At 36.6% G+C, this 27031-nt stretch overlaps 1 protein-coding gene across 3 annotated transcripts in view; it reads left to right on the top strand.

The window, feature by feature from the left end:
• PRKD1 (protein kinase D1) overlaps positions 1 to 27031 on the top strand; it is a 113186-nt gene that overhangs the window by 76395 nt on the left and 9760 nt on the right. For all 3 annotated transcript variants that reach the window (XM_059849843.1, XM_059849842.1, XM_059849844.1), the window contains 12 exons: positions 7649 to 7859; positions 9521 to 9598; positions 12522 to 12726; positions 15109 to 15232; positions 16005 to 16082; positions 16662 to 16941; positions 19255 to 19307; positions 20388 to 20460; positions 21385 to 21491; positions 21921 to 22082; positions 22708 to 22806; positions 23865 to 24132. In XM_059849843.1, coding sequence (XP_059705826.1) covers positions 7649 to 7859; positions 9521 to 9598; positions 12522 to 12726; positions 15109 to 15232; positions 16005 to 16082; positions 16662 to 16941; positions 19255 to 19307; positions 20388 to 20460; positions 21385 to 21491; positions 21921 to 22082; positions 22708 to 22806; positions 23865 to 24132 — 1738 coding nt within the window. The remainder of the gene's footprint in view (positions 1 to 7648; positions 7860 to 9520; positions 9599 to 12521; positions 12727 to 15108; positions 15233 to 16004; positions 16083 to 16661; positions 16942 to 19254; positions 19308 to 20387; positions 20461 to 21384; positions 21492 to 21920; positions 22083 to 22707; positions 22807 to 23864; positions 24133 to 27031) is intronic.

The following is a 27031-nucleotide window of genomic DNA, read 5'->3' as shown; positions in this document are numbered from 1 at the left end:
CAGAATACAAAGCACCAGGTGTTGCTTGCCTGTATAGATTTGTTATAAGCAGAGATGGCTTGAGGCTTTTTAGCTATATATAGAAGAGTGATTCTGCAGAACTAGGACAGTGGGTGCTCTGGAAGGGAGTCGTCTTGAGTCGTGTGTGGCCGTTTTCTCTTTCTTCCCTCACACCCAACACTTAATACAGATGCCCTTTTGTCTTAGCCCACTGAAATAAGGAGTCCTTGTTTCCAGTGACTCAGAAATAGCCACTCTAAGAAGCCTTTGTTTTCCACCCTCCTACAGAAGATGCATCTCCTCTTCCCAGTTCCAGTCCCTACAGAGTCTTGTGTAGAGACTCCCTCCCCAGCTCACTGAACTGGAAAAAAAAGGCCCTTGAGGGAGGGAATAAGAAAGTGCTGGGATGTTGCAGCTGAGAGCATCTTGGTGCCTTAAACCACTTCTAATTACAAGTCCTTTTCTAATGGCAGAAGTAGAGTTCATTAGACCAAAGATCCTCAAAGGCAAAAATAATATTTTCTTTTGAAGGCACTTGAGTTAACTGTGAATTAATACTGTTCTGTTATGTTTTATTCTTGTCACCCTCAGGTTACCTTTCCATGCTCCCACAGTGATACACACTGCACATTCCTCTCTGTCTGAATGGGAATTTACTTTCAGTGTGCCCATATGTTTAATTAAAACGCCTATGGATAGAGCTCCTGGGGTTTGCTCCAAAATCTAGAGTTTATTTAAAAATAATAGAAGATGAAATAGCGGCTTTGAGTAATTAAACTGATCCCAAGTAATGTTCACATTGATCTAGTGCCAGATGCACCAGGTGAATGTAGGGTCATGCACTAAACGTCGCTAAGAGTTGAGAACTCAGTGAATCTGACACTGAAAGTTGAATATAGGAATTTGTGTTAATTCCACAATCCTTTATGAATTTTTAGATTTTCTTGCCTTTTTACAATAGCTTAAAATAGTTAAACAAGTTAATGGTCAAAATCAAAAAGTATTTCAAATGTAGTTCTCTTGAAGTGTTGCATATCTATGATATTCAAAGTGGTACATCTAAGGAAAATTAGGAGCTAAGTTCTTCTAGTTTCTAAGTACTAGCAAAAAGGTTTGCACATATTGAAAATTGCACACATTTTACTTCCCTGTCGTATCTCTGAGACATCATTATGATCATATGTGTTATTGTGGATTGGTACAAGATTCCAAAACTTTATTTTGAGGAATAATGGGAATCAACACAACCTTTTATTGCCCATTGTGTGGCCTAGGTGTGGTCAGGGGTGCTTTCCCTCCCTTCCAATGTATAATCTTGTTCTTCTGTATTGGTAACACAGTACTGCTCCCACACTTAGAGCTGGCCTCACTGAGTAGGTTTGTCTATATTTCTTCTGTCCAGAGCCAAAGCTTTCCAAACCAGTGTCTGTGGTTAAGCCTAAAGACCTGGCAGTTACCATCCCTGATTCAGTAAGGATGGTATGCATCCTTACATCTTTACAGACAGTGACAGATGGGACATATTTTTACAGGCATTGGGGGGGGGGGAGGGGGAACCCCAAGATTTTATAGGATAAGATGAATCAGAATAGTGCAAAGACTATCTGAAGGGTTTTGTGTTGAACTATAATTTGGTCATAATACCTTTGTATCATCATGTGTGCTTTTTTTTCCCCTTTTTATTAGCTTTGTTCAGCAGGCATAACAAAGCTGCCAGGTCTGGCTTCTGATGTGGGCATTCTAATACTGCATGATACTTCCATGAAAATATCTTATTAATTAATATACTTAAAATTATGAAGTACATTATACAAGATCAAACAAAACCTAGTGTTTTTTAAATAAACTTGTGTCTGTAAGCTGCAGGAAAAAAAGCTTTGTGGTATGTAAGTCTTAATATGGCTGCTGGTACTAGCAAATCCAAAAAGAAAGAGCTTTTGTTTTGGTAATCCTCTGGTTCTGAGGAGTCAGCATAGTCTTACAATGCCTCCTGAAACCCAGTAATCTTCTATTGGTACTTTCCAAAACAAGGCAGGTTACAGACAGAGCATTCAAACCACTGTCTGCTGCTATTGATGTCTGAGCAGAAGAAGGGCGTATATAATAATAGCCATCTGGGGATAGTTTAATATTAAACAGCTTGTACTCAAGTCAGTTCTTTGATGTGTTTACACATGGGAAAGTGAAATGTTTTTCAGACCATAGCTATCTAACTGTGATGCTTGTGGGATTAAATCATACACTTGACTTAGAGAGGAGTGCAAGAAACCTTGAAAGACAACACAGTTGATTGCAGTCTAAGTGTGGTATTTCAATATATTTAACTGAAGATTTGTTTCTTTGAATTCACTTAATTGCAGTCACATAGTTTAATTTGTAAAAGAAAGTCAACATTTGCATTGCATTAAAAACAGAGTTCCTGTGGTTACATAGATATCTAGCACCTCACTTGACAGTAGCTTCCTGTGAAGAAATTGTGTATGAACATATTAAGGCTTTATCCTCTGCCTTTTATATAGGAAGGAAATGCATGTTTCAACAAGTCTGCTTCAACACTAAAAATGAAACTTCATCCAAACAGTTATTGCTGTTTGTTTTTTTAAAATAGACATCACTTTTCTCTGTTGTCTAAGTAAATAAAAAGCCTTAGATTGTAATAGTTTATTGTTTTGTTGAGGCAAACATTTCATAATTGTAGGAACACTTTTGTTATTTCTGATTGAATATCTCAGTTTAAACTACAGGAATAATGTTGCAACACTTCTTAGATGTTGAGCCTGCAAAAGGTTAGCACTCCTTGGTGTAAGTTTTGAAAAAAACATATATTTAGTAGCATATAGGTTGTGTAGCCTGTTCTCTTCTGAGTGAAGGTTACTGGCTTGAGCATGTTTCCACAAGCTTGATTGCCAAAATGGAAGCAGTTGCCTTCTGACTCTTACAGAACATGAAGGCTTTGGTAAAGGTTTTCAGAATCCCTGGGATGTGTTTAGTAGGACTGTCAAAGCCTTTTAAAAGGGGTGAGGCAAACAGCAGTCTCTTTTGCATTTTAGACTAGCCCATGCAGCTGGATTGCAGAGCCGGTCCTTGTCTTTGTTCCCAAGAGCCCACTGGGTCCATCAGTCAGCTTTTATTGCTTCCCATTAGTCCCTTCAGCATCTCCCTGCAGTTTCTTTGGTTTCTGTGCCTGGAAGGAGTAGATAGGAATGCTACAAGATGGTCAAACTCATCCAGGTAATAGGAACAACTTATTACATTGGTGGGGAAATCAGTGTTTATTTCAGTTTCTTAATTGCATTTTGCAGTGTATTTGGACTAGAAAAGACAGGAAAGATCTGCTGCGTATTTTTACCTTTGGGGGACTGTCTTCTTCCTGCTATGACTGTACAATGATTTTATGCTTCTGGGTAATGTAGGCAAATTGTTGTGTCTTCTAGTAGCTTTCAACAGAGCTCACCAGAACTCACATGAGGAGATTCAGTATATTCCAAAAATTCAAAGAAATTGAACAAGAAGGAGCAAACCATCAGTTAAATGAAAGTCACGGGGAATGCCCCATGTTGGGGAAAAGATTGTCACATCTTCGTTCTTGGTATTAAAAAACCAAACTTTCTTTTTTTCCAAAGTAAGAGTAAGCAGACTGGATTCTATTAGATATTCTCACAGTTAAAACATAATTGAAGTATCTGGATGTGATCAGTGTCATTGGCTTAGTTTGACAGTCCAGCATTCAGTATATGCACATATTTCTTGGTGTTCATTGTCACTTGAAAAATCATCTCTTGAGCTCTTAAAGTATAGATTACCTTGCTGGGATGATTGTTCTAAAGGACTATTTAGTATTTGGAACTGTGCAGGCTGTTAGTTTCCATGGTGTAATCTGGTTAAGCAATCATTTCCTGGGAAGTTTCCAGACTTGCTGAGTCAGTAGTCTGGCTGGCTACCAGGAAAAACTCATTTATCTTTCTAACAAACCAGGCACGCCAGCTGAAGGAGAAGGTGCTTTGTGGAGGAGATTGTTGCTTTTCCAGTGAAAATAGTATAGTTCCTGGTTTCCTGTGCTTTCAGGGGCTTAAAATTGTGGCATCTGATGCTGGGAGTGCTAGAAGTTAGTGTTGAGGGATCTTGACAGGACTTTTGGACAACATTGGGAGGAAAAGCTTATCTGGCAAGAGGGAGGAGGTGCTCTTCCTAATCAGTCAGTCGTCAGAGGGTGTGGAAGATGCTCCAGCTGCCATGAATTATCTGTCACCATCTTCCCTTCCCCTGCTCCCCTTGAGTAGGACCCAGGGGGCACATTGCCTCTGGCTGCAAGAGGGAGGGAATGGAGTCAGGCATATCAGGACTGGGCATACAGGAGTGAGACCAGATCCATGAATTCTGATGTCTTTTCTAGCAGGGGAGAAGGTGAAACTTGGCTTTACCTCTTGACCTGAAGTCAGTGTAAATTGAGAACTGCTCGTGCCTTACATGGTGTGCTACAGTGCTGGCATGTAGCAGCCCAGCACTTGTGGAATGGCAAAGAAAAGCTGAAATACTTTTCTCTATAAATTTGACTTGGAGACTGACATTTAACAGTAGGTTTTCCAGTGTTTTATCTTTTGTTTAGTATGTATTACTACTTGAGTTGTAGAGAACACTTATGAATTACTAACAAAAGCTCAGTTAATTGTCTGTTCAGGAACGCAACTTCACAGCCATGTGAAATGAGACTTGAAGTAATTATTTCAGAAATTATAACTGTGCATTGACTAATACAAATTTTGAGAAAAGAACCCTACCAAACAACACGACAAAAGCTTTATTAATGATAACTCTATTTGATCAAGGCTGATGGTATGATGAGTAACTGTTTTAGAGTTATCTCAGAAACAATCAACTCAATGTAGAGCATCTAGAATTCACTTTTTGTTCGACCTGACATTTTTTTCAGAAACATACACTAGCACATTAAAACTGAAAAATTTGCCATCAATTTGAGCAAAACATATAGCAAATAATTTGTCCCACACTTGTACTGTACCACACCTGAGATTTGATCAGACATCTAGGTCAGAACCAAAGCTGTAGGGAAGACCATCTCTCTCTGTTAATCCTGACTGTCCAAGATGAGTCTCAGTACATTTCAGCAGCACTACTGAAGTTTATAAAACCTGCAAGGCATTTGGTGAGGAAAACAGCCAAACCAGCTTTCTAAAATCCTTTAAGCATGAAGTCACCTAGGTATAAGTAATTTGGACTTTGCTTTTAGCAGTATTCAGTTGCCAAAATAATTTTTGATTAGGCAATAATTTGGAAAGTGAAGACAAAGAGTGATCATAGAAAATAGATTTAATTTAGATTACATTAGTCAGTATTCTAAGAGAGATGATGGCATTAGGAGATATTTGGATCACTTTTACTGCAGACAAGGGTAAGATTGTCAAGCAATTGCTCTAGTGATAAGAATGGTAAACTGAAATATTAGTTTGTTACAGTGACATAATGAAATCAAGCACTATGAAGAACTCTTTTCCTTACATATTCTCACTCCTTTTCAATTAAACTTCATTTTAAGAGACTAGAATCACTACATGCAAAATGTCCACAAAATGTCCACCAAATGTCCAGATTCAAGAAAGAGAGAGCATAGTGTTGTGACTAATGCATTACAAGTAGTGATTAGAATTAAGAACCCTTTAGGAATTTTTTTTATTCAAAAAGAAAATATTTACAGTTAATTGTAGTATGCTACAAGTAAAACTCTTCTTGTGGATGCTGAAGAGCAAACTTAGGGCTGACTTTCTGGTCATAAGGGTGGGTTTGAGGCTATAACTTGTATAGCACTGAACTAGGACTATGAAGTAGAATCAGTCTGGACCAAAATTGTTTCTATTCTACACTGACATAGAACTGCAAGAACTGCATCTGTTTCTCACTGCTCCTTGTGAGCTTTTCCCTGTCCACAGACACTGAGGGCTGTAATTTCCAGGTGGTTCATACTAGCTGAGCAATGCTGTTTGTGCAGAATATGTGACTCATTCTTCAGCCTTCCATTTTGCAGGCCTGGTGATGTTGACTTCGTAAAACTTAGAGCAATCTGCCTTAGAAATATTAGGCGAATATTTTATTACTAGTTAACAAATATTAAAAAAAGAAATTTAATCTCAATTTGAGACATTAATTGTTTGGGTTTTTTAATATGCATGTGTGCTTTGCAGAGCATGAAGATTTAGACCTCAGGAAGTAATAAACCCAGAATATCAGAGTATGTACTCAGAGTTTTTCCTGTTTTATTTGTGATAAAGAAAAGAGAGATGCTTTCTTCTTTCAATCTAGTTTCTTTGGGGTGGCCATATGTACCTGGCTCATACAATGTATTTTGCATATTTTTTATTTATTTTAAAGGACTAAGTTAGTGCAGTGGATCTTTATGACTCTTGGAAGAGACACCTAATTCTACAGTATAATCAAAGAATTCATCTTTGCAGCAAGAAATCTCTATGAACTTAGTAAGGAAGAAATTTTTTTTTCCTCCCATGGCAAATGCACTGTGAAGGCAAAGCCAGGAACTAATTCCTTAGGTTCTTCTGCCATTAAAATGACTTCTCAATTCCTCTTTACTCCAAAAGTCTCAGATAGAAGCATACAAAAATATTTTTTTCTATATTTTCATGACTGGGAAATAGCAATCAGATGGAGGAATTTCTATAGCATTATGTGTTTGTATCTAAGCAGAGTTTCAAGTTAATGTCTACCTGAAGGTTCAGCTACTACAGTTTTAGAACAGTGCAGGCTCACTCTGAGTGATTTGTTTTCTAGTGTTCAGTTATCAGATTATTTGTAGATGATAATGAGAAGGTATTTTAAATAATCAAGCTGCATTTCCTCACTTTTTTTTTCTCCTTTCAGTGTTAATTGTGGGTGTAGTTTGGTTAGGGCAAGTGTTAGGAGAAAGCAGTTTTCCAGGCAAGTTGTTTTCTGGGTTAATTATCATATGTACATCTAAATTTAATAGAGAAAATATGGTAACTAGTTTATTCCAGAAATTCTCTGGATTTCATGCCTCAAACTGTGTGTCTCCCATCTATATATATATATATATACACACACATATACATATAATAGGTATTTAAAAGTGTGTGTGTGTGTATATATACACACACACCTTTAAATACCTGTTGTGATCTGTTGTGCATAATCTAAATGTGGTAAGGTTAGCAATAGCAAAAATTATAAATAAATAGTTTTTCTATCATTAACCTATGTGCACATAGAATAATGTAATAATTTTTTAATGTTTATACAAAAAATAGCCTATAAAAGTTATTTTTGATGTAAAACAGAAAATAAGAGGTAAAAATGGTTTTTATCAGAATGTAAAATGCTTTTCTGAGAAATTTTAATGAGCATTTTAATTTTGATTAATTTTTTTACTAAGAACCTGTTTCAGTCACAATATGAAGTATATAAGTGTTGGCAAAGGTTTTGTTCAGTACCATTCAAGTTTTTCAAAAGCAGTCTGAGAGGGGCATGATGCATGTTCTATTAGTGTTTAAAGGCACTTACACGACTTTTTTTGGCATATGACAGTGTTGTTGAAGAGAGGGAATATATGAATATGATATTCTTAAAAAAATGAATACAAAACTCCTTTTTATGTCTTTTACAGCAAAAGACACCATCAGAATCATACACTGGGCGAGAGAAGAGGTCAAATTCACAGTCCTACATTGGACGGCCTATTCAACTAGACAAGATTTTACTGTCAAAGGTTAAAGTGCCTCATACTTTTGTCATCCACTCCTACACACGTCCAACAGTTTGCCAGTACTGCAAGAAGCTTCTCAAAGGGATTTTTAGACAGGGTTTGCAGTGCAAAGGTATGTAAATGTCCGTTAGGAACATAAACGCTAAGCATAATAAAATTAATAAATTAGTGTTTGAGTGGTTACTGTGTAGCCTTATTCATGATTTCCTCCCTGAACTGTCTACGTGTAGGCACATGTACAATTACACTGGATTAAGCTGCAGTCAAAATTACAGTAATTGGTGTTCTATAGGAGCTGGCTGCATGGCTGTTCATTCTTACCCTTTGGTGTATGTGCAGTAGCTCACATTTTTCATTCAGGTGTAAATGATCTTGTATTTGGCATAGGTGAACCTGTGCTTACAGCAGAATAGTTAACATAATGGACTAACATAACATATTGTTATCTTCATTGCTGTTGATCTACCAAGTCCTGTGTGTGATTTGAAGAAGCATATGCCTGAGCCTCAGCAGCTCAGTGTTTTGGGGAAGTTGTAACGGAAGTAAAATAAGATGGGGTTATATGAGAATTTAAACCCATATTTTTTCAGTGTGACTAATGTGCTCTCAAGTGTCATGGCATTGTATGCCTTAGTAGGTACTGAAGTGAGTCAGGCCCCTTGGATTGTAGCCTAGATTGCTACAATCTCACCTTAGCCAGCCTTAGCCTGTAGATACAAAGCATTGTGCATGCTATGGGGTTGGAATATTGGCTAATGGAGGCTTAAAATCACCTTACTTCTATTACAATAAATAATAACTATCATAAAATTAATCAGTATACTTTGTGTTACTTCTTTAAACCCCCCAAAATTCAAAGTTGCATTAATTTAACTTAAGGTGTGATTCTGATGCAATTTAACTACAGCAAAATATCTATCAAAGCATCACCTATTTCAGTTCATTTTGAATCCTGGTGACCTAAGCAAATATTAACCTCATTAAAAAAAAAAAAAAATTAAAATTTTTCTGTAGTTTGGCACTTCTATACCTCTAGTTGGTGTTTAGATCAATCTTAAATAATTACAAGATATGGACAGCCTTAGAATATGTTTTCCTTTCTGTCTCTGGTTTTCCTGGTGTGTTAGTAACTTACAGCTCTTAGTTTAAGTAAAATGTATTCAAAAATCAAAAGAAGCAATTCCCATGACATGTAATGAAGTGCTACTTACACATATGAAAGAAATAAATAAAAAAACCCTTGAAAAATAGGAAAAGGGCTGAAGGAACCCGTAGTTGCAAGCTGTCCAGAAGTTGCCTTGTGATGTAAAACCCAAATATTTTCTCACTTAAAATTGTTGGCTAGGGTTCTCCTGTTTCAATTTTCAGTCATCAGTATTTCCTATGTAGTCAGTCCCTTAAAATGCAGCTGATACACTGCAGCCCATTCTGCTTCTTTCACTGGAAGGGCAGCTCTGGCTTTGAAGCCAAGCACTTGTGCCTCCTCATCACTCGCCTAGATGAGCTGAGCTCCACTTTGGCTGCTGTAGTGCTGCTCCACCCAGCTACCCTTGGAAAGGCATTTTTTCCCCTCAGAAATGTGTTTCTAGCATCTTCATCCTCTCCCTTCCACTGACAGGCAGCATGGAGCCAGGCTAGTGCACATTCTCTGAACATACGACTTGTATTAATTAAATCATAGGGCTTAATATCTATAGGCTGGGTAGCAGGAAAAAATATAATTGTGTCACAGAAAAAGAAATCATTTGGCTGTATCTCTTTTTCACTTATCAGACTGTAGATTCAACTGTCACAAACGCTGTGCTCCTAAAGTGCCAAATAACTGCCTGGGGGAAGTTGCCATTAATGGAGGTAAGTTGCATTAACAATTGTTCCTGTCATTGTTTAAACCATCAGTTAAATAAAAGAAATGTAAAACTGTGACGTGCACAAACACACATTTTTCCATTGCTTGGGAGTGGCCTTTCCTCTGCAATATTTCTGTTGTATGTCGAAGATGAAGTGTGGGAGTAATGCTGTGAGTAGCCCATACACCATCCCTTTGGAGTGTTTCTTCCAAATAGGTAGCACTGGCAGACAGGCTAAGCTGTGCCACAGATGTGATGTCAGCAGCAAAATGGGCCTGTGATAACACCTGGTAAGAGCAGAATGCCAGAGGAAAGCCAAAAGCCACACGTGAGAAGTTGGCACTCGCCTGTCAGCTTGAAGCACAAAGTTTTCTTTTAGTGTGAAGGGAGATAAAAGTGGTTATGGATGATCTTCCTGAGAAGGAAAAACATACCTAGAAGAACTAGGAATGCTCTTCAGAAAAAAAATCCACCATTTACTGATGGCATAAAACTAATCATACCGGTTGCCACAAATCAGGTCTTGACTATCTGCTGATTTTCCCATGCATGTGCTGCTGGTTTTGAGTTAAGTATAAGGGTGTACGGGCAGGCTTGACAGACAGTAGTGGAGAAAAAAGGAGTGGCTGCAGATGAGTTGTTGATTGCCTTGAAAATGTCACTTTCCTGTGTGATAAGGGAATGAGAAGTGTGGTGAAGTGCTCGGTTTCTAATGTATATTACCGTGTTGTCAGCCTAAACTGCTTCTGAGGTTGATTATTACCTTATGATGCATTCTTTTTCCTTTAAATCAGTCGTCTACTTTATTGAAGACACATCAAGAAATTCCAAAATTAGGAATATTAACTAATATTTTTCACAATATTTCTTTATAGTAGTGTTTCTGTATCACTATGAAGTTTTTATGTTCAATAGGAAAATTCCTACAGGTACTAAGTATTCCACTTGAAATGTGACAAAGTACATGATCTTCTGGAAAGCAGATGATGTCTTCCTATTGAATGTCCTTTCTGATGCACCTCTCATTGGACTCTTGGAGTCACTGTTATTTTTTCTTTTTTTTTTTAACCTTTCACCATTTATATCTCACTTAACCATTGATCATCTCACAACACAACTTCAGGAATGCGAGTAATGTTGCTAATGGAAATTTGTGGTTTGGTTTTCAAAAACTAAAATATGCACTATGAAATGTTAATTCCATTGATAGGAGTGTAAAGTTTTCCCTGAGATTTTTAGTCAGAGAAAGTAACTAAATCTGCTTTAAAATGATAAAGCAGATTTAGTTACTTTTTCCTGTGTTGATGCAGTTTTAGAGATTGATTGTGATTGATCTAAAGTGCTGTGAAAAGACAGGAAGGAACATAAACTTTGTTTCTGCACAACTGAACTAAATGAACAAAATTTACATTTGTTTCTGAATTACTCTTCCAAAGTCCCTCTTTCCATCTGAGGCAGGTGTATTTCATCACTACAACACACCCCCTCTGCCCTCTCCCCACCTTTGCTTCACAAGCAGCACGCTACTTTAGTTAGGACTTTCCTCCTGACACGTGAATCTGATGCTGAGCTGATGGGAAGTGACAGTTTGTCTCAGGAAAGCTTGTGCAGAGTCACTTGTGGTGAGAACACATATTCTGGGCTTACTCCAAGTATTTTCCTTGAAGATTGCAATCTTAAAATTATAGAACTTGGCTTTTATACGCCAAATAATACTCTTAGTATGGTATACCTAGAATCCTTATAGAACTCTGAATTGTGTGTCCTGAATGATTGGTAGAGGGTCCCTGGGATTAGCAAAGGCAATTTTGACTTGTATTCCATTTGTATTTTGTCAGTAATTTGGTTCACATTATTTTCAAACTTAATAAACAAAATACAGTATCTGTCATTTTGTCCATCTACTGTGTGATGGACAAAATGACAGATCTTCCCTAAAATAGTAAGTGAAAGAAGAGTTGAGTAATGAAACTCCAAGTGCGGTGTCATTAGTAAATGCATTATATACAAAATGTAAGGAGCTATTTTTAACTGATTGTAGGATTATTGAAAATAGATATTTTAAAAGTGTTGTAGGAATAGCAGAGAGAGAGCTTTGCACTGTGAAGGATCATTCATGACTGAGTGACTGGTTCTGCTGGAGATGAAGTATGTGTCTCTTAATCACACATCAATAATTTATGTCCAAATATCTTAAGACTACTGTACATGAAAACAAACTTTTCAGATGTGCACTTCTAATTTCACTGAAATGCCATCAATTCCAAACATTTTGCTGTCAGACAATTCAGTGTGGTGCTTCTTGTGTTACATTGCCTACGCTGGCTGTCAAGAACCTTCCTCCACACAATTAGGCAGAAGTTGCTAGGAGAAACTATTTGATGTGTTCCATGTGATTTTAACCTTACTTCAAATTTCTGAAACATTGCAACATCCCAGAGAAACCAACGTTGTCTTTACCCTCTGACTGGACTAATATTGTTCCAAATATTATATTATTTTATATTCCAAATAAATCCATTCACAGGCAACAATGCAACAAAAAATTGTTTCTTACTCTGATCTTGCTTAGGCATATTTAATTTGGGAACAGGAAAGTTTAATATAATTAAAATGTAAGATGGATGATGCTATTAATGCTATGCCATAGTCAAATCAGTTAAACCCTAAGACTTAAGTTGTGGTGCTTTTTTAGTATTTCTTTTCTAATGGCAGGGAGCACTGTTTCAGTGGTATTGATTATTGTGCTATTTTGTGCAGGCTTCACAGAAAACACTGTTCCTGTGCAAAGGAACAGTTCACATTATAAATAATTGTCTACTTATATTGTCTAGATGCGGGCAATAGACTTCCAAAGAGAACTTGAGTTTTTTGGAAGCTTAAAATGTGCCATGTTTTTGATAATAACTTGAGAAATGGTATTCCAGACCTTCTTAGTCCTGGGGCTGAGTCTGATGTGGTCATGGAAGAAGGGAGCGATGACAATGACAGTGAAAGAAACAGTGGCTTTATAGATGACATGGAGGAATCTATGGCTCATGATTCAGAGATGTCAATGACAGGATGCCATAGTGACAATGGAGAAATGCAGGATGCTGATCTGGATCACGATGAATCTAACAGGATGATCAGGTGAGCTGGGGAGTGAGCATACCTTCCATCTTTGTATTTATTTGTACAAATCATGTCTAGGGCTCAAGGGGAAATGTACATGGTCACTGTTCTCACTCATTTAGAATGGGGAGTGCTGGTGAAATGTGGTGAGACTGCTTCACTGACTATATGCATTTGTAATTTAAGAGAAGCTTTATTGTCAAGTTGAAGTAGCATTTGAAAACTTACACAAAAGTAGTTCTTACAGGTCTGTTCTTGTATGAAAGTGATGTGAAACTCTTTGTGCATAATTACTAGTAAAATATTTATTTATTGTTTACTTATTTTCCAAGGCATTCTTCCCCTGGTTTAACAGTGCAGTGCCTGGAAATTTAGATAAATAAAAAAAATGTGTAAGTGGCTATGGTATAATTGGATCTAGATTGTTTGTATTTTTAGATGCCTTTATTGAAAAGGAAAGTTGGACAAACTTAAAGTAGTAATTTGAAGCAAGTTAAAAAATAGATTAGTGCTTTGAAATGACTGTTCAGGAAGGAAGACAGAAACTGAGTTGTGCAATGTACCTCAGAAGTCAATTAAGAGAAGAAACATTCACTTATTGGAACTGTCCAAAAAGTATGGAAAAAATAGGGATTATTCCTTGTCAGGGAACCTAAAATGAATTAAAGAAATTTCAACTGTAATTTCCTTGATGCAAAGGATCTATACCTTATAAAACATTTTCCTTTCACATGTCTGTTTGACTTGCAATTTCCTCTTTTGTTTTGCTTGTTGGGAGTCTCTCTCAGTAATATGTTCTTATTTCTTATAAATGTTCCCTCATTTCTGTGTTACTGTCATACATCTGTTGCACTAATAAAAAGCAATCCATTACAACAATATGCAGTTTTACTGCATGCAGCAGCAAACCACTGCTGTATTTGTCTGCATAGATACATATGATACATGTATGATGTGTAGACACCTTGTATCATTGGAATATGAGCCTGTGCTTAGATCATTAAATCATTGTCACAGAACATGTTAAATTTCCAAGTTTTATGAAGCAGACAGCATTGCAAGTTTTCAAAATAAAAATACCTAATTGTGCTAATAAAACATTTATAACTAAGGTACATGTTTTACTTATGTAAGAGAGATTCCTCCAGTAACACCTCTCTGCACTTATTTCTAAGGGTAGTTTCTGTATCCATGGATATTTTTTAAGTGATCTTGTCAGCACAGGAATAACTAAATAGAAACTGCAGATGGTTAAATCATTTTTAGGCAGAAAAGAGGTATTAAGTATATGTTATATACTTAAACTTTCAGACAGTACTTTCTGCAATTTGATGGGAAACTACCTATTCATAAAGTTTATTTCCAGGATGCATTACAGTGAAGCAGGGCCATCTGCAGACATCTACAGTCACAACAGCTTTGGGAACTTAACATATTATTCTTTTGCTAAACACTATCAGCCCTTTTTTGTTGGACTTGCTGCACCAATAGCTTTGCTAGCCGGGCATAATACAAAAGCAGTGCTGTGCTCTGTTTTCACAATGCAGCATCACTGTTTAAATTTCTGCCAGAAACAGCCAAGTATTCATGTCTAGGACTGAACAGATTGAGTCCATATTCCATTGCACAGAATCTGCTTTAGGAGTTGTTAACTCTAACAGCAAGGATGATGGGCTAGGTTGCTTCTGGTTGCTACCAGCTGTTATCTGATGGTGCCATCAGGCACGCTGTCACATTCCCATGGCTTCCCAGCTCACTGTGTGTTGGCTGAATGGTAGAAAGTTGCAGTGTGCATACCCCACAAGGCAATAGGGTTTCGCCTTAAGTCTTTGAGTGTAGAGTAGCTTAAATCTCTTTCTCTGGGAGGTTCCAGCAGACTCTCTGCTGTGCCTGGCCAGGGTGTGTGCAGCTGGGCAGCTGACATGTTTCCTTCTCTGTAAACTGGCATCACTCCATTGTGTGTTTGAGCTCAAGCAAGATCACAGGACAGGAGTCTGATGGACATTGTCTGTGTAGGTTATGAGAGATTCAAGATCAAGTACTGCTCTGAATCATGCATAGCACAACCTTGAGCAATGGCTCCCACAGCCTAGACAGGGCCCTAGTCATTTGCCCATTTTCTTACCTCATCTTTAGAAATACTTTTGGAATAGTGTTTGTAAGCCTTCAGAAGGTCTCTGGCATTCCCTTTGTGTAGTATTACAGCCTTTTTCCTTTGTAATCTCTAGATACTTGGAATGACAAAACAAAATAGTGTACAAACCAAGTCTGCTAACAATGATTAAAATAAATGTAGATATTTTCTATGTGTGTGAATATATGTATTCTGATTTTAAAGATTTTTTTTTCTCTGTCCAAAGTTATCTTCTTTTTAAAAACCTTTAATGATTTATTCTTAAGCCCTTCAACCAGCAACAATATTCCATTAATGAGAGTGGTACAGTCTGTGAAGCACACAAAAAGGAGAAGTAGCACAGTAATGAAGGAGGGTTGGATGGTTCACTATACAAGCAAGGACACACTGGTAAGAATTGTTACAGAAGACCTGTCTTCCAGTAAATGTTATGTTATAGTATAGAATCAAATGATTACAATACTCAGATAATTTACAGTCACTCATGTAAGGCATTTTTTGCAATTTTTATGATTCCTAAAGTCCCAGTACTTATCATAAGTAGGACTGGCACTGCTTGTAAGAACAGGAGACAGTTAAAACATGCAAAAACCATCTGAATATATCTGTTGCATTATCATAGGCAGTCAAATGAAAAATCTTTCTTAAGGAAGTGAAACATGATGTTAAGGGGTTCTGTAAAGTAGCCATACTTTCCAGCTGCACTTTCCCTGATACCTTACTGCCACTTGAATTGAGACTTTTGTAACATAGGTTTAGTGTAGAAAAAGGCTGTTTTCATTCTAACCTGCTAAAAAATGATTAAAGCCTTCAGTATGTGACCTTCAAAAGTGAGCTGGGGTGTTAGAAGGGATACAAAAAGAAATTTCAATTGCTTTAGGATCATGTATATCAGCAAATTGTGCTGAATGTAATGCAGACTTCAGAATGGCATTTTAAATTTTTAAAACTTGTACAATTTTAACAGAGCTATTCCTGAAATAGCAGAGCTAGAAATAATAAGAGGTCTATAAATTCTAAATTCAATTAGAAAATTTTCATTAAAATTTTGTCATAGTAATTGGGTCTTTATCGTTCTCAGTACATCTCTTCAAACTAAGGAAACATTTTGGCAGTGGTGCTTTTGCAAAATGAACATTTCATTAATTGTTTTTCACTGCAGAGAAAGCGACACTACTGGAGGCTGGACAGCAAATGCATTACACTTTTTCAAAATGATACTGGAAGCAAATATTACAAAGTAAGGAATATTTTTCAACCTCTTTTCATACCAGCAGAATATAAGGATTAAATTGCTAAATTGATGCTTACTAAAAGTACAATAATAGTGTAACTTCTATCTAGGTTTTCGTTGGTTTTGTTTTTGTTTTTGTTTTCATTATTTAAGCTGTGTATGTGTGTTCTGCTTTTCAAAAACAAGTCTGATCAGAAAGGTGTCAGCTCACGAGGACCTATAAGATGTGTCTTATGGAAATGAAAAGTTTTTCTATGAGAAGTCAACAAGGTTTTATTTTCTAATGGAGTTTTCTTGATATATGGATGGCCCTGCTTTTTCTCTGAAGGTACCTCACTACTCTCTTTGATAAGTCCAGTTAAATAATTAAAGTTCTATTTAGTCTTGAAGAGAAACATTTAGTATTTTACCATCAACAGTTGTCTGTGTTACAGTGTTTTAGGTTACAAGAGGCTTTTTGTTTGTATACGAAGCATGTGGTAAAAGGCAACAACTGATATCATAAACTAATCAAATAAAGCTCATGCTGAAGTTCTTTATGTTGATAATCTTTGCACAGAAAGTAAAATATTTTTTTCATTTTAGGAAATCCCATTGTCTGAAATTTTGTCTCTGGAACCTGCAAAAACTTTCACTTTGCTGCCTCAAGGAGCCAATCCTCATTGCTTTGAAATAAGCACAGCAAATATAGTCTATTATGTTGGAGAAAACATAGACAACCTCTCAAGTGTTCCACTGAATAACAGCGTTATCAGCAGTGGTGTTGGCATTGATGTGGCACGCATGTGGGAGATGGCAATACAGCATGCCCTGATGCCTGTCATCCCTAAGGGGGCATCCACTGGGTCAGGAGCCAGCCTGCACAGTAAGTCTGTTCATTTCCTCCATTTCTGATAAGGAGAATCAGCTCTCAAAGGGCATTGCTCAGTCTTCTGCACACATTGAAAGGATGTATTGCACAGCTGGTAAAGGCTGTTCTGTCGTGGGTTGTCACTTTTCTTCCGTATTATTTTAAACACCACGGTTTCTCATCCAGGTGTTTTCAGTTTACAGTAGGACATCTGTATTGATATACAAGATGCAGATATTTTAGTAAGCAAATAGTTATGAAGCTAGTAAGGCTTCTAATTCAAGTTTGTGTTGCTGGTGTGAGAAACAGCCTCCTTGTGCACAGGGTTAGAAATTTTCTGAGCTCTGCTTCAGAACTGATAGATTTTTTTTCCCATTCTGACTGTAATTTATGTTTCCAGCTGTCTGCAGAAGCAGATCTTCAGTCTTTAGGTCACTGTAGCACAGATGATATGCTCCCTTCCATCATATTTGGCTGTACAGCTGCCTCAGACATTGTCCCATGCTGAGATTAAAAGAGTTCCAGTGTGAAGAACAGCTATTCTAGGCACAACAAGGCATGTGTGTTATCCAGGACCAAAAGGACTGAATATATCTTAGCTTCCAATTTACATACCTTTGTGTAATTCTATAGCAAAGGTGGCAGTTTATGTAAACCAAATATGTGACCTGTTTAAATCTGTCTTGTGTACTGATAATAAAGTAGCACAGAGCAAACTATTCCTCACTAATAGCCATGTGCTGCTGTGCTTGCTCTGTACTTCTGTTCAGCCTAGAGAGTGTAAAGAGAATTTGGATCTGTCTACATAATTTGGATTAGACCTTTTGTTGCAATATGCACCCACTTTAGCACTTGACATCTGGATGCTATTAATGCAGCACAAAATGCTAATGAGACCACAAGCCCTTCAGAAACCAAGTAATACAACAGGCTGTGGCATTGCATCTCCAGGCACAAAAGCTCACATATCAGATTAGATCAGCAATGTCCTTTGCTTTCTCAAATGGGATCTTGTTTAAAATAGTGTCAAATTCTGGATGTCATTTCCATCAGACTAGTTGCCTAGTGCCCCTGGTTTGAGTCCAGTGTAGCTAAACAAATCACCTAAAATACTGGACTGGACATGACAGCTGTCTTATCTCCCTCTTGGGAAGTTTGAAAAATTTCTCTACAAGTTAGTGGCTGTCTTCGGGTTATATGTGCAAAAATTAAGGTTGTTTGAGACTTTTAGAGCAATTTCTTGAGGACAATGAGAATGATAGCAACCTTCTTTCTTTTGCTCAAAGTCTAAGACTTGTCTTTGTCCATGCTTTTTTTCATGTAAACACAGCAGTACATATATTTGAAGACAAATTGGCAATGATTAAAAACCTCTCCATAACTGAAACATTCTGTGCCAAAAGCAGTCCTCCTAAGGAAAGGGAATAGGCCATGTTACTCATGTTACTTACAGCAGCTAGGATTAGTGCTGATGAGGACACTGAGTGTCTTCAGTGTGTAGTATAGGCCTTACAGTAGGGGACACTCTTTCAAAAATTTTATTTAAACAAATGGAAACTCAGCATGAATGGGATTCTGCACAAATGCAGGAGACAGAAGGGGCCATGCTTGGAAGAAGCATGCTTTCCTTCCCAAAGTATTGTCTTTGTGTATGCAGTTAGCAGTAGGCATGTTCTGAATTTTGACTCAGTAAGTTTGCAGTTCAAATGCTTATGACATGCCTATAACCTCCTAAGCTCCACATTGATAGAAGTTGGATCTGGTGTTTCTTGTATTACAATGCAGGTGCAAGGTTTTGTTTCCATTATGTCTGTTTTAATTTTTAAGTTTTAGTAATGTCCATTAAGCCAGTTGAAATGTGTATTACTGGTAACAGTATGCAGTCTAATTCGAATGTGTATTTGCCTTCATCTGAATAGCATCAAATATGTTGTAGGTGACTAAATAAATCAAAATTATTATTAAATCCCTAAATTAAATCACTAAATAAAACCAGTTTAGTTGCAGTTGTTACTTGGGTGAGATAAAAAGCCTCAAAATAGAATGGGAAAAAGCAGTAAGAAGCTTATTATGAGAGTTCACTCTTAAAAAAATTATTAATGAATTGTATAATTCTGTTTTTTCCCTACACTGCAAAGCTGTTGTTAAATTCATGTGTTTGTGGGCTAGTATAATTTTATATTAGCTGGTAGACAAACGAGCTGACCTAATTGGTCCAATTTCTAGAGCTGTCAGTAGATCCTGATGTAATATGAATGTCATTTCCTATTACTACATGTTTGAACTAAAAGCACAGCAATCTAAAGTATATTTTGCTTTCTTCCCCAGGGGATATATCCATCAGTATTTCTGTGTCAAACTGCCAAGTCCAAGAAAACGTGGTGAGTGTTCTCTTGATGCTGGTGCTAGACATGCTATGATTAAGCTGGCAAAGTCATTGATCTGCTTTTCAAGAGGAGTGTTAGGGGAGTTCCCATGGGCCATTTCTCACTTACTTTGAAGAAATTAACAAACAATTAGCTTTTTTAACTTTTGACAAAAACAATCTTTGTGGCAGCTTTTTTCGAGATGCAAGAATTATGTGTGGGTAATTTCACAGGCTTTAACTGTGGGTCTGTGTAGGGTGTTAATTACCAAATGGAAAGGCCAGGTGTAGAAATTACTAGTTCATGGAATCTGTCAACTGAACTTTGTAAAACTGACCACAAAACTTGATAAATATACCATTTCCTGTCGTAACTGAGAGATCAGATATTCTTTGTTGTACAAAGATGAAACTCTTTGTCTGCAAAGGAAGAGTTGCATGTATCAAAACACATACATAAAGAATTCTGGGTTTCTTCTACTCTAGGACAGTTAGACATAGGTCGTGTAGTCACGTTAAGCAGTTACACTGCTTGCTTTCTGTCTCATGGCAGATGGAAAAAATAGATACTCCCTGCAGCCAGCTAAAGCTTTGGGACAGCTCTGGTAGTTGTCAGAAAAAGATTGCAAAAAGATTGCCTGCTAGGGATGTGTCCATTTTTTTCCTAACAAAAAGTAAGACAGCCTTTATTATGAATTAGACACTCTTTTGCTCTGTTGTATATGCTGCTGGTTAAATATCAGGGAAACAAAACTGAGCTGCAAGATTCGGTGTTTGAGTCTCCCAAATGAATCTGCTAACAGCTTGTGCTTTAGCCTGTGTTACAGCACTGAGAAATAGTGAGACATGAGGCTGCCTCTCTGGCACAAATGGAATATTTTACCCCTCTCAGTGAACCTGTTGAGGATTCATCAGCTTTTACAGCAATTACAGTTACTATGGCTTGTAAGAAAACACACCGGAAATTTTTGGCAGATAATATATTTTAAAATGTACTCTACTGAAAGGATGCTACTTCCCACTAGAAAAAAACAAATTAAATACAAATTTTCTTTCCATATTCTTAGGGCTTAATATCTATTGTTTGTGTAAACAGGATATTAGCACTGTATACCAGATCTTCCCAGATGAAGTATTGGGATCAGGACAGTTTGGAATTGTTTATGGAGGTAAGGCTTTGGTATGCTTGTACAATTGTGCTTGAGATATAAAAAATTTCTTGAATGGGGAAAATATGTGGACTCTGAAATGCTTTGTTGCAGAAATTAGCTGTCTGTTGTTTCATTTAAGACATATACATTCAACAAAATATATATTTATATTTTGTGTTGATGAAGTCATTTTGCAGATTGAAGTTTTCTGCCCAGTGGTGGGTCAGTGTCTATCAATAGCTTCATATTGATAGACACTGTAAGTTCTGTTCTTTTTGAGAACTATAATGCTTAAAAAAAATATTATCCTCCCTGTGTTTTTCTTTACATATTTCAGTGAGGCATTTTTTTTGTTTCTTCAGTAGCTTGTTAGAATTGTTTATCATTTTCTTATTAATTTTTCCTCTCTCTTTTCTCCTTTTTTCCTTTTTTCCTGCAGTTTTTTGGGGGATGTATTTGGGTACAGCTGTTGTTTGAGACAGTGTGAAGTGAGAACTAACAAAAAATTTCTCACTGAGGTGTCTCTGACTCTCTGATAAACCTGGGACATGCACTAACATGCCTGAAGGCTATCACATATTTCATTATTTGGTAGTGTGGAGCTACCAGTGAAGGACTAAGCCTACAACCAGCCAGTTGTACAGAATGCAGCTGCAGCTTACACATATATGAGAAAATTAACTTTGCATCTATACTGTTGATATGTAGAGCTAAGTTTCTCATATGTTTGTTTCTTATATGTTTAAATGGCTCTGTCAAGTGACAGTAAGTTCTGTTGTCAAAGGGTAAAAGAAGAGAAATGGCAGAAAACTTTTAATGTCTTATCTGCAAACCAGCTCTGAGGTTTACTTGTTTATGTCCATTTGTACAACCCATGAAAAGGGAACACTTTTCATAATTAATCATGTTAATTGATAGAGAGCTTTTGTTGTATTAATGCAGGAAAGCATCGCAAAACTGGAAGAGATGTTGCCATTAAAATAATTGATAAACTAAGATTTCCAACTAAACAGGAAAGTCAGCTGCGTAATGAAGTTGCCATTTTACAGGTACTTTTCTGTTGTTTTTTACTGTATTAGCTCCATTATTTATTTCCCTGAATACCAGATAATAATATAATGATTTTAATTCATAATTTCTAGTGTCTTTGCCAGAATATTAGTATTTTTGCTGCATATTTTCCATAAAAAGCCAAAACCAAATGTGTCAGCAGTGTCACACTAGGAGTTACAATTTCTGCAGTTTTAAGCACCAGACACAATAAGAAAAATGTGTGTTAAACTAATTTGAAATTTGTACATTCTCCTGTACTTCACCTAGAAATTTTGTTCCTGTTGCCTACAGGTTAGGCACACAAATTATGGAATACTGAAACATTGTCTGGTTTAGGTGAAGTCTGGGGGTGTGAAGTCTGAATATGCAATGATAAAAGCTACTGATCATATTGAGAAATCTAGTGCTGTATTTATCTTTGATAGAATCTTCATCATCCTGGGGTTGTAAATCTGGAGTGTATGTTTGAGACACCGGAGAGAGTCTTTGTTGTTATGGAAAAACTCCATGGAGACATGCTGGAGATGATCTTGTCAAGTGAAAAGGGCAGATTGCCAGAGAGAATAACTAAGTTTTTAATTACTCAGGTAAGAAATTAATTATAGACCTGGAAGGAGATTTGAGGTCAGTTACTACCACTATTACTATTATGTTTCTTGTGTTTTACTTTTGACATAATTCTGTCAGCCCCTGACCAAACACAAGGAGCTGAGTTAAAGCCACACAAAAAGGATGGATGTCTGTCACACTGTCGCTATATTTATGTGTATGTAACAGAACAGAAATACACATTACACTCTCCATTCTTTCTGTCATCAAGAAAAGACTTCAACTGGATCATAAATTATTTCTGTGAAATGTTTTTAGTTGAATCAAGATATGAAAGGTCATTCTGCAAATGTTACTACATTCAAAGATTTCATGCACAAAAAAGTAAACAAATACTTAGAACCCAGTTTTGAAAAGATGTTTATTGTGTAAACTCTTGGAGAGGTAAAAATATTTGATGCAGTGAAACATCAAGAAAACTTGAGGCACAGTATTTTGGTTTTTGTTGAGTTTTTTTGGGGTTTTTTTTCATTGTTGACATTCTTGTAAAAGGTACATTCTTGTTGAATTGTTTTTCTTCACACCAGTCCTTGCTTCTCTGGTCACTGATACTGTTCAAACAATATAAAGCAGACAACCATAATTTGATTTGTTTATTCACAGATCCTTGTTGCTTTAAGACATCTTCATTTCAAAAATATTGTTCATTGTGACCTCAAACCAGAAAATGTGTTATTGGCATCAGCTGATCCTTTCCCACAGGCAAGTAGAAAATGCCCTTTCTTAAGATAAATTGTTGTAATTAGTAAGTGTTTATGTGACCTTTCTGCACAGAATTTTTAGGTAAGAAAAAGTTGATCACTTATTCAAACTACTTCATAAAGACATTATGTTTGAAAATCCTTGACTCTTGTCATGTATTGAACTAGATAATACTAAAATATTGAACTAGATTTTCACGCGTGATATAGCTACTTGTGTGATCATTTCTAATTTGCTCACCATTAAGCACAAATTACTTGGCTGGTTGATTTGCTCCAGAAAGAAAATTATTTTTCTGAAAGTTTGGGTAGGGCTCATGAAGAACAAGAGCTTCTTCTTTAATTCTCTAAATTTAAATGGCATGTAGATCACAGGATATTTAAATACACATTCTGACTGGTTATATTTCTCATTAAAAGGTATTTTTATCAACTTCTCTTACCTTCAGTCTGCAGAGTTCATCTATCATTTCCCTCAATCGCCCATATTCAAAATGAGTGCTAGTGATAATTTTTAAATAATATCAGTATCAATAATTGGAAGGGAAGAGCCTATACTGAGTTGTTTTAAGTGAGAATTTTCAAGCTGCTTAATGTGTTTCTTTGTAAAACTCAGACAAGGAAGTTTGCAGGGAGGCAAAGTCTAACTAGATCCACAATAAAATAAAAGTGTAAGCTGAAGAACTAAATTTTGTCAAGTTGCTTGTTTTAGGAAAAAGCCATAGGTAAAACATTTTTTCTGTTTGCTGTGTTCTTATGCTATGAATGAAAAGTATTACTATTTATTGCTACTTTCATCACAAATCTGAGCTGTTGAGCCTATCCACAACTGTGTTTTATTCATGGAATGAAGGAACAGAGGAGATACTATGGAATGCTATTCCACTCTACTGTTTCAGTGGAACAAGAATATTCCTCTCAAAGAGGAGTTTAAAAAAAAATGCCCTTGAAGGAACAGTAGAGATGCATCTTGCAACTAATTGATGATAAAAGTTCCCCAGCTATGTATTTGCTAATAAAAATAATGTATGTTTTACAATAGTGTTTTTCATTAAACAGGTAAAACTTTGTGACTTTGGCTTTGCCCGAATCATTGGAGAGAAATCATTTAGGCGCTCAGTTGTAGGAACACCAGCCTACCTTGCTCCAGAGGTTCTGAGAAACAAAGGCTATAACAGATCTCTGGATATGTGGTCAGTGGGTGTCATCATTTATGTAAGCCTCAGTGGTACCTTTCCATTCAATGAAGATGAAGACATACACGACCAAATCCAGAATGCTGCTTTCATGTATCCACCTAATCCATGGAAGGAAATTTCTCTTGAAGGTAATACCTGTTTGTGGTTGTTCTCACTTAAGTGCTCAAAAGAAAAGATGCATTTTGCTTTTATATTTTTTTCCTGTACATAACAGAATTTAGAAAAAAAAAAATCCAGTAATGTAATGTGTCTGTTTTGTGCTATCAGCTGCTTTAGACATTTCTTACAGAGCACCTATAGACTGCATATGGCATTATCTCCTAGCATGGGATCGCTCCAGGAGGTGTTGAAGGAGGCACATAACCACCTACAGATGAGATTGCTATAGAATCTGTGGGGAGCTTAAGCTGCTGTAATTGGTCTCGTGTATATTCATTTATGTACCTCATCATTCAGCTCTATTGCATCTTGTTCTACTTGTTCCAGTAATTGAGTTTGGTTTCAATTGGGTGCTGTATTCTGATATCTTGTGTAGAGAAGATAAAAGTGAACAATTCCGTAGATGAGATTTCAGGAACAGTGTGAGAAAATGTCATACAAGGGACTTAATGCAGGGGGAAAAGGCTTGGAAATAACTGTGAGACCTTTGAAACTCGAGTTCTGGTCAATGGCATCAAAGACTTTTGATAAAAACCAAAAGAACAATGTGACTAGTTCACTAGGAACATCTTTAAAGAAGGTAAATTAGTTCTATTAAAAATGTGTCTATACACAAGTAAGTAGGGCATTTAAAAAAACAGGCATCTCTGGTTTCACTAGCATTTCCACAGACGTAACATTTTAGGCAATTTGATTTTCTTTGGGATTTTTTTTGTTAGACCAGAATTCTGCAGGACTGTAAGTCTTAAAGCAAAGAAACAGTATTATAAGCATCAGACTCTTATATAATTTTCTGAATTGTAATATGCACCAAACAGAATTACAATATTAGCATTTATAATTTCTGGTATTTACAGTACTGTTTTTCTGCTTTTGAGGTGATGTGTTTAACATACCTGTTAGGCATAGTTTAGAGTAATGTGCCTAATGCTTACTAAATATTACAGCCATGTGAGATTCTCTTCTGAAAATGCTCTGAGAGCATTGTTTGTTATTTTATCTCAGTGGCAGATGAAGTTTGAAATCTGTTGGAGAAAAAAAAAAAAAGCTATAAATCTGCACAATTACACACTGAAGTTCTCCTGAACCTCCACACACTTTGATATGTAAGCTGACAGAATCTGTTGGCAGCAATGCTTTATCTGTCGCTAGAGATAAGCAAACAGCAATCAACACAGGGGAAGCTGCAAGAAATTGTCTCCCACAAGTTTCTACTGTGGTAGACAGAAGATCAATTTTTGCACTCAGAGGTGAAGATTCAGTAGAGCACCTACAGAAAACTCACCTACTTGGGTGTTATCTCTCCATTTGTAGAATCACAGCCTTCATTAAGAGTTGATGGATACCAGGCTGCAAGCATGCAGAAGGGAGGGAAACACACTTTAATGAATTACTAAATTAAAGTCTGCTCATACATTGTGATTTTATTACATCTTTTGGACTGCTAGGTGATGAACCACTCTATTGTGCTAAATGAAAACCTGAAGAGATTCCATTACATCAGGGAATTGAAGTCTGGATCTCTGTCCAAGTATTACTTGAAAAGGCTGATTTTTAGAGCTCAACTTTGAACTGAAATTCCGTATTACTTAGGGAAAATAAAGGAATTTTTTCCTCATGTCCTGCTTCACTCTCCTGCACAGCTTGTGAGAGGGCAGGAGCTGCCCCTGTGGACCTGCTGGCTCCATCCAGTTTCTCTTACCTCTGAGAGTGCAGCATGGTTAAAAGGCAAACCTGTCCTGGTGTCCTAACACATCTAATCTGGATCACAGTTCTGAACACTGCCATGTTAATTAGTGCCACAAATGATTGGATCATTTAGGGGACAAACACAGATTACTTTAAAGGTTTTAAGAAGGAACTTCTGTGTGCCTGTTGCAGAGATTCGTGCTAAGGAAAGGTGAACAGCAGCTGTCATGTCCATGATTATTGCTGTGACTCAGAGAGCTAAATGTCTAAAACTTCTTGCAACTGTAGTTATTCCAGTGCTCTCTTCAGACCCCTGCTCATGTAAAAAGTTTAAGAATGGCTAAACTTAGTTATTCCTATCTTCTATTTTTATTCTAATCAGAGAGGGAAAAGCATATATTTCTTTGAATTCAATAGACACCACAGCAGTTAGAGTGAATTATGCTGTGTTTAGCACCACTTTGTCTTTAGTGCACACCACATGCTCTTCCTGATACTTCCTAAACAACAGCATATTAATTTGTGAGCTAGAAGGCAGAGGGTAGCAAAACTTTAAAAGAAAAAAAATGAGACTGATCATATGTAAACAATGTGTCTGGAAAAGTAACATCAATGGTAAAGTAGCCTTAATATTCCCAATATATGTTACTTTGTCAATTACTGGTCTCTAAGTAAAACTGGCTTTTCAAATTTTAAATTGCGCTGATGAGGTGATAGATAAATAAAAAACATGTGACCCATAACAATTAAAACTGCATGGTAATATAAATAACATACTTAAAGTCTAACAGATTCAGAGGAAAAGCACATGGAGATCAGTTGTATTTTGAAGGAAAAGTGTGTCATATTGGGTAATATTCCGGTCACTGTTAGTTTTCTCGATAGCAACTTTTTCTGTAGCATTTTATAGCAATTCTTAAAATCTGCAGCCACAAGCCAAGACAAAAGACAGAGTTTATTTGAAGATAATATTTTCTGAAGGCTTAATGTTTTTAAGTCACCATCAACAGTTGTCTTCTCTGCCAGTCATTTATATGGTCTAGTTATTCACTGAGTCCTCTCTTTCCATAATGTGTCTGTCTGATGTTATAACCCCTGGATTAATTTCACCCACTCTTTCTGATGATGAATTTAGCTTTTTTGTGTAATGCTTTGTCCTTCCTTTTACCCATTAAAATA

Source organism: Haemorhous mexicanus, chromosome 6, assembly GCF_027477595.1.
Source record: "Haemorhous mexicanus isolate bHaeMex1 chromosome 6, bHaeMex1.pri, whole genome shotgun sequence".
NCBI classification, from domain to species: Eukaryota; Metazoa; Chordata; class Aves; order Passeriformes; family Fringillidae; genus Haemorhous; species Haemorhous mexicanus.
This window is presented reverse-complemented; position numbering and strand designations above follow the sequence as displayed.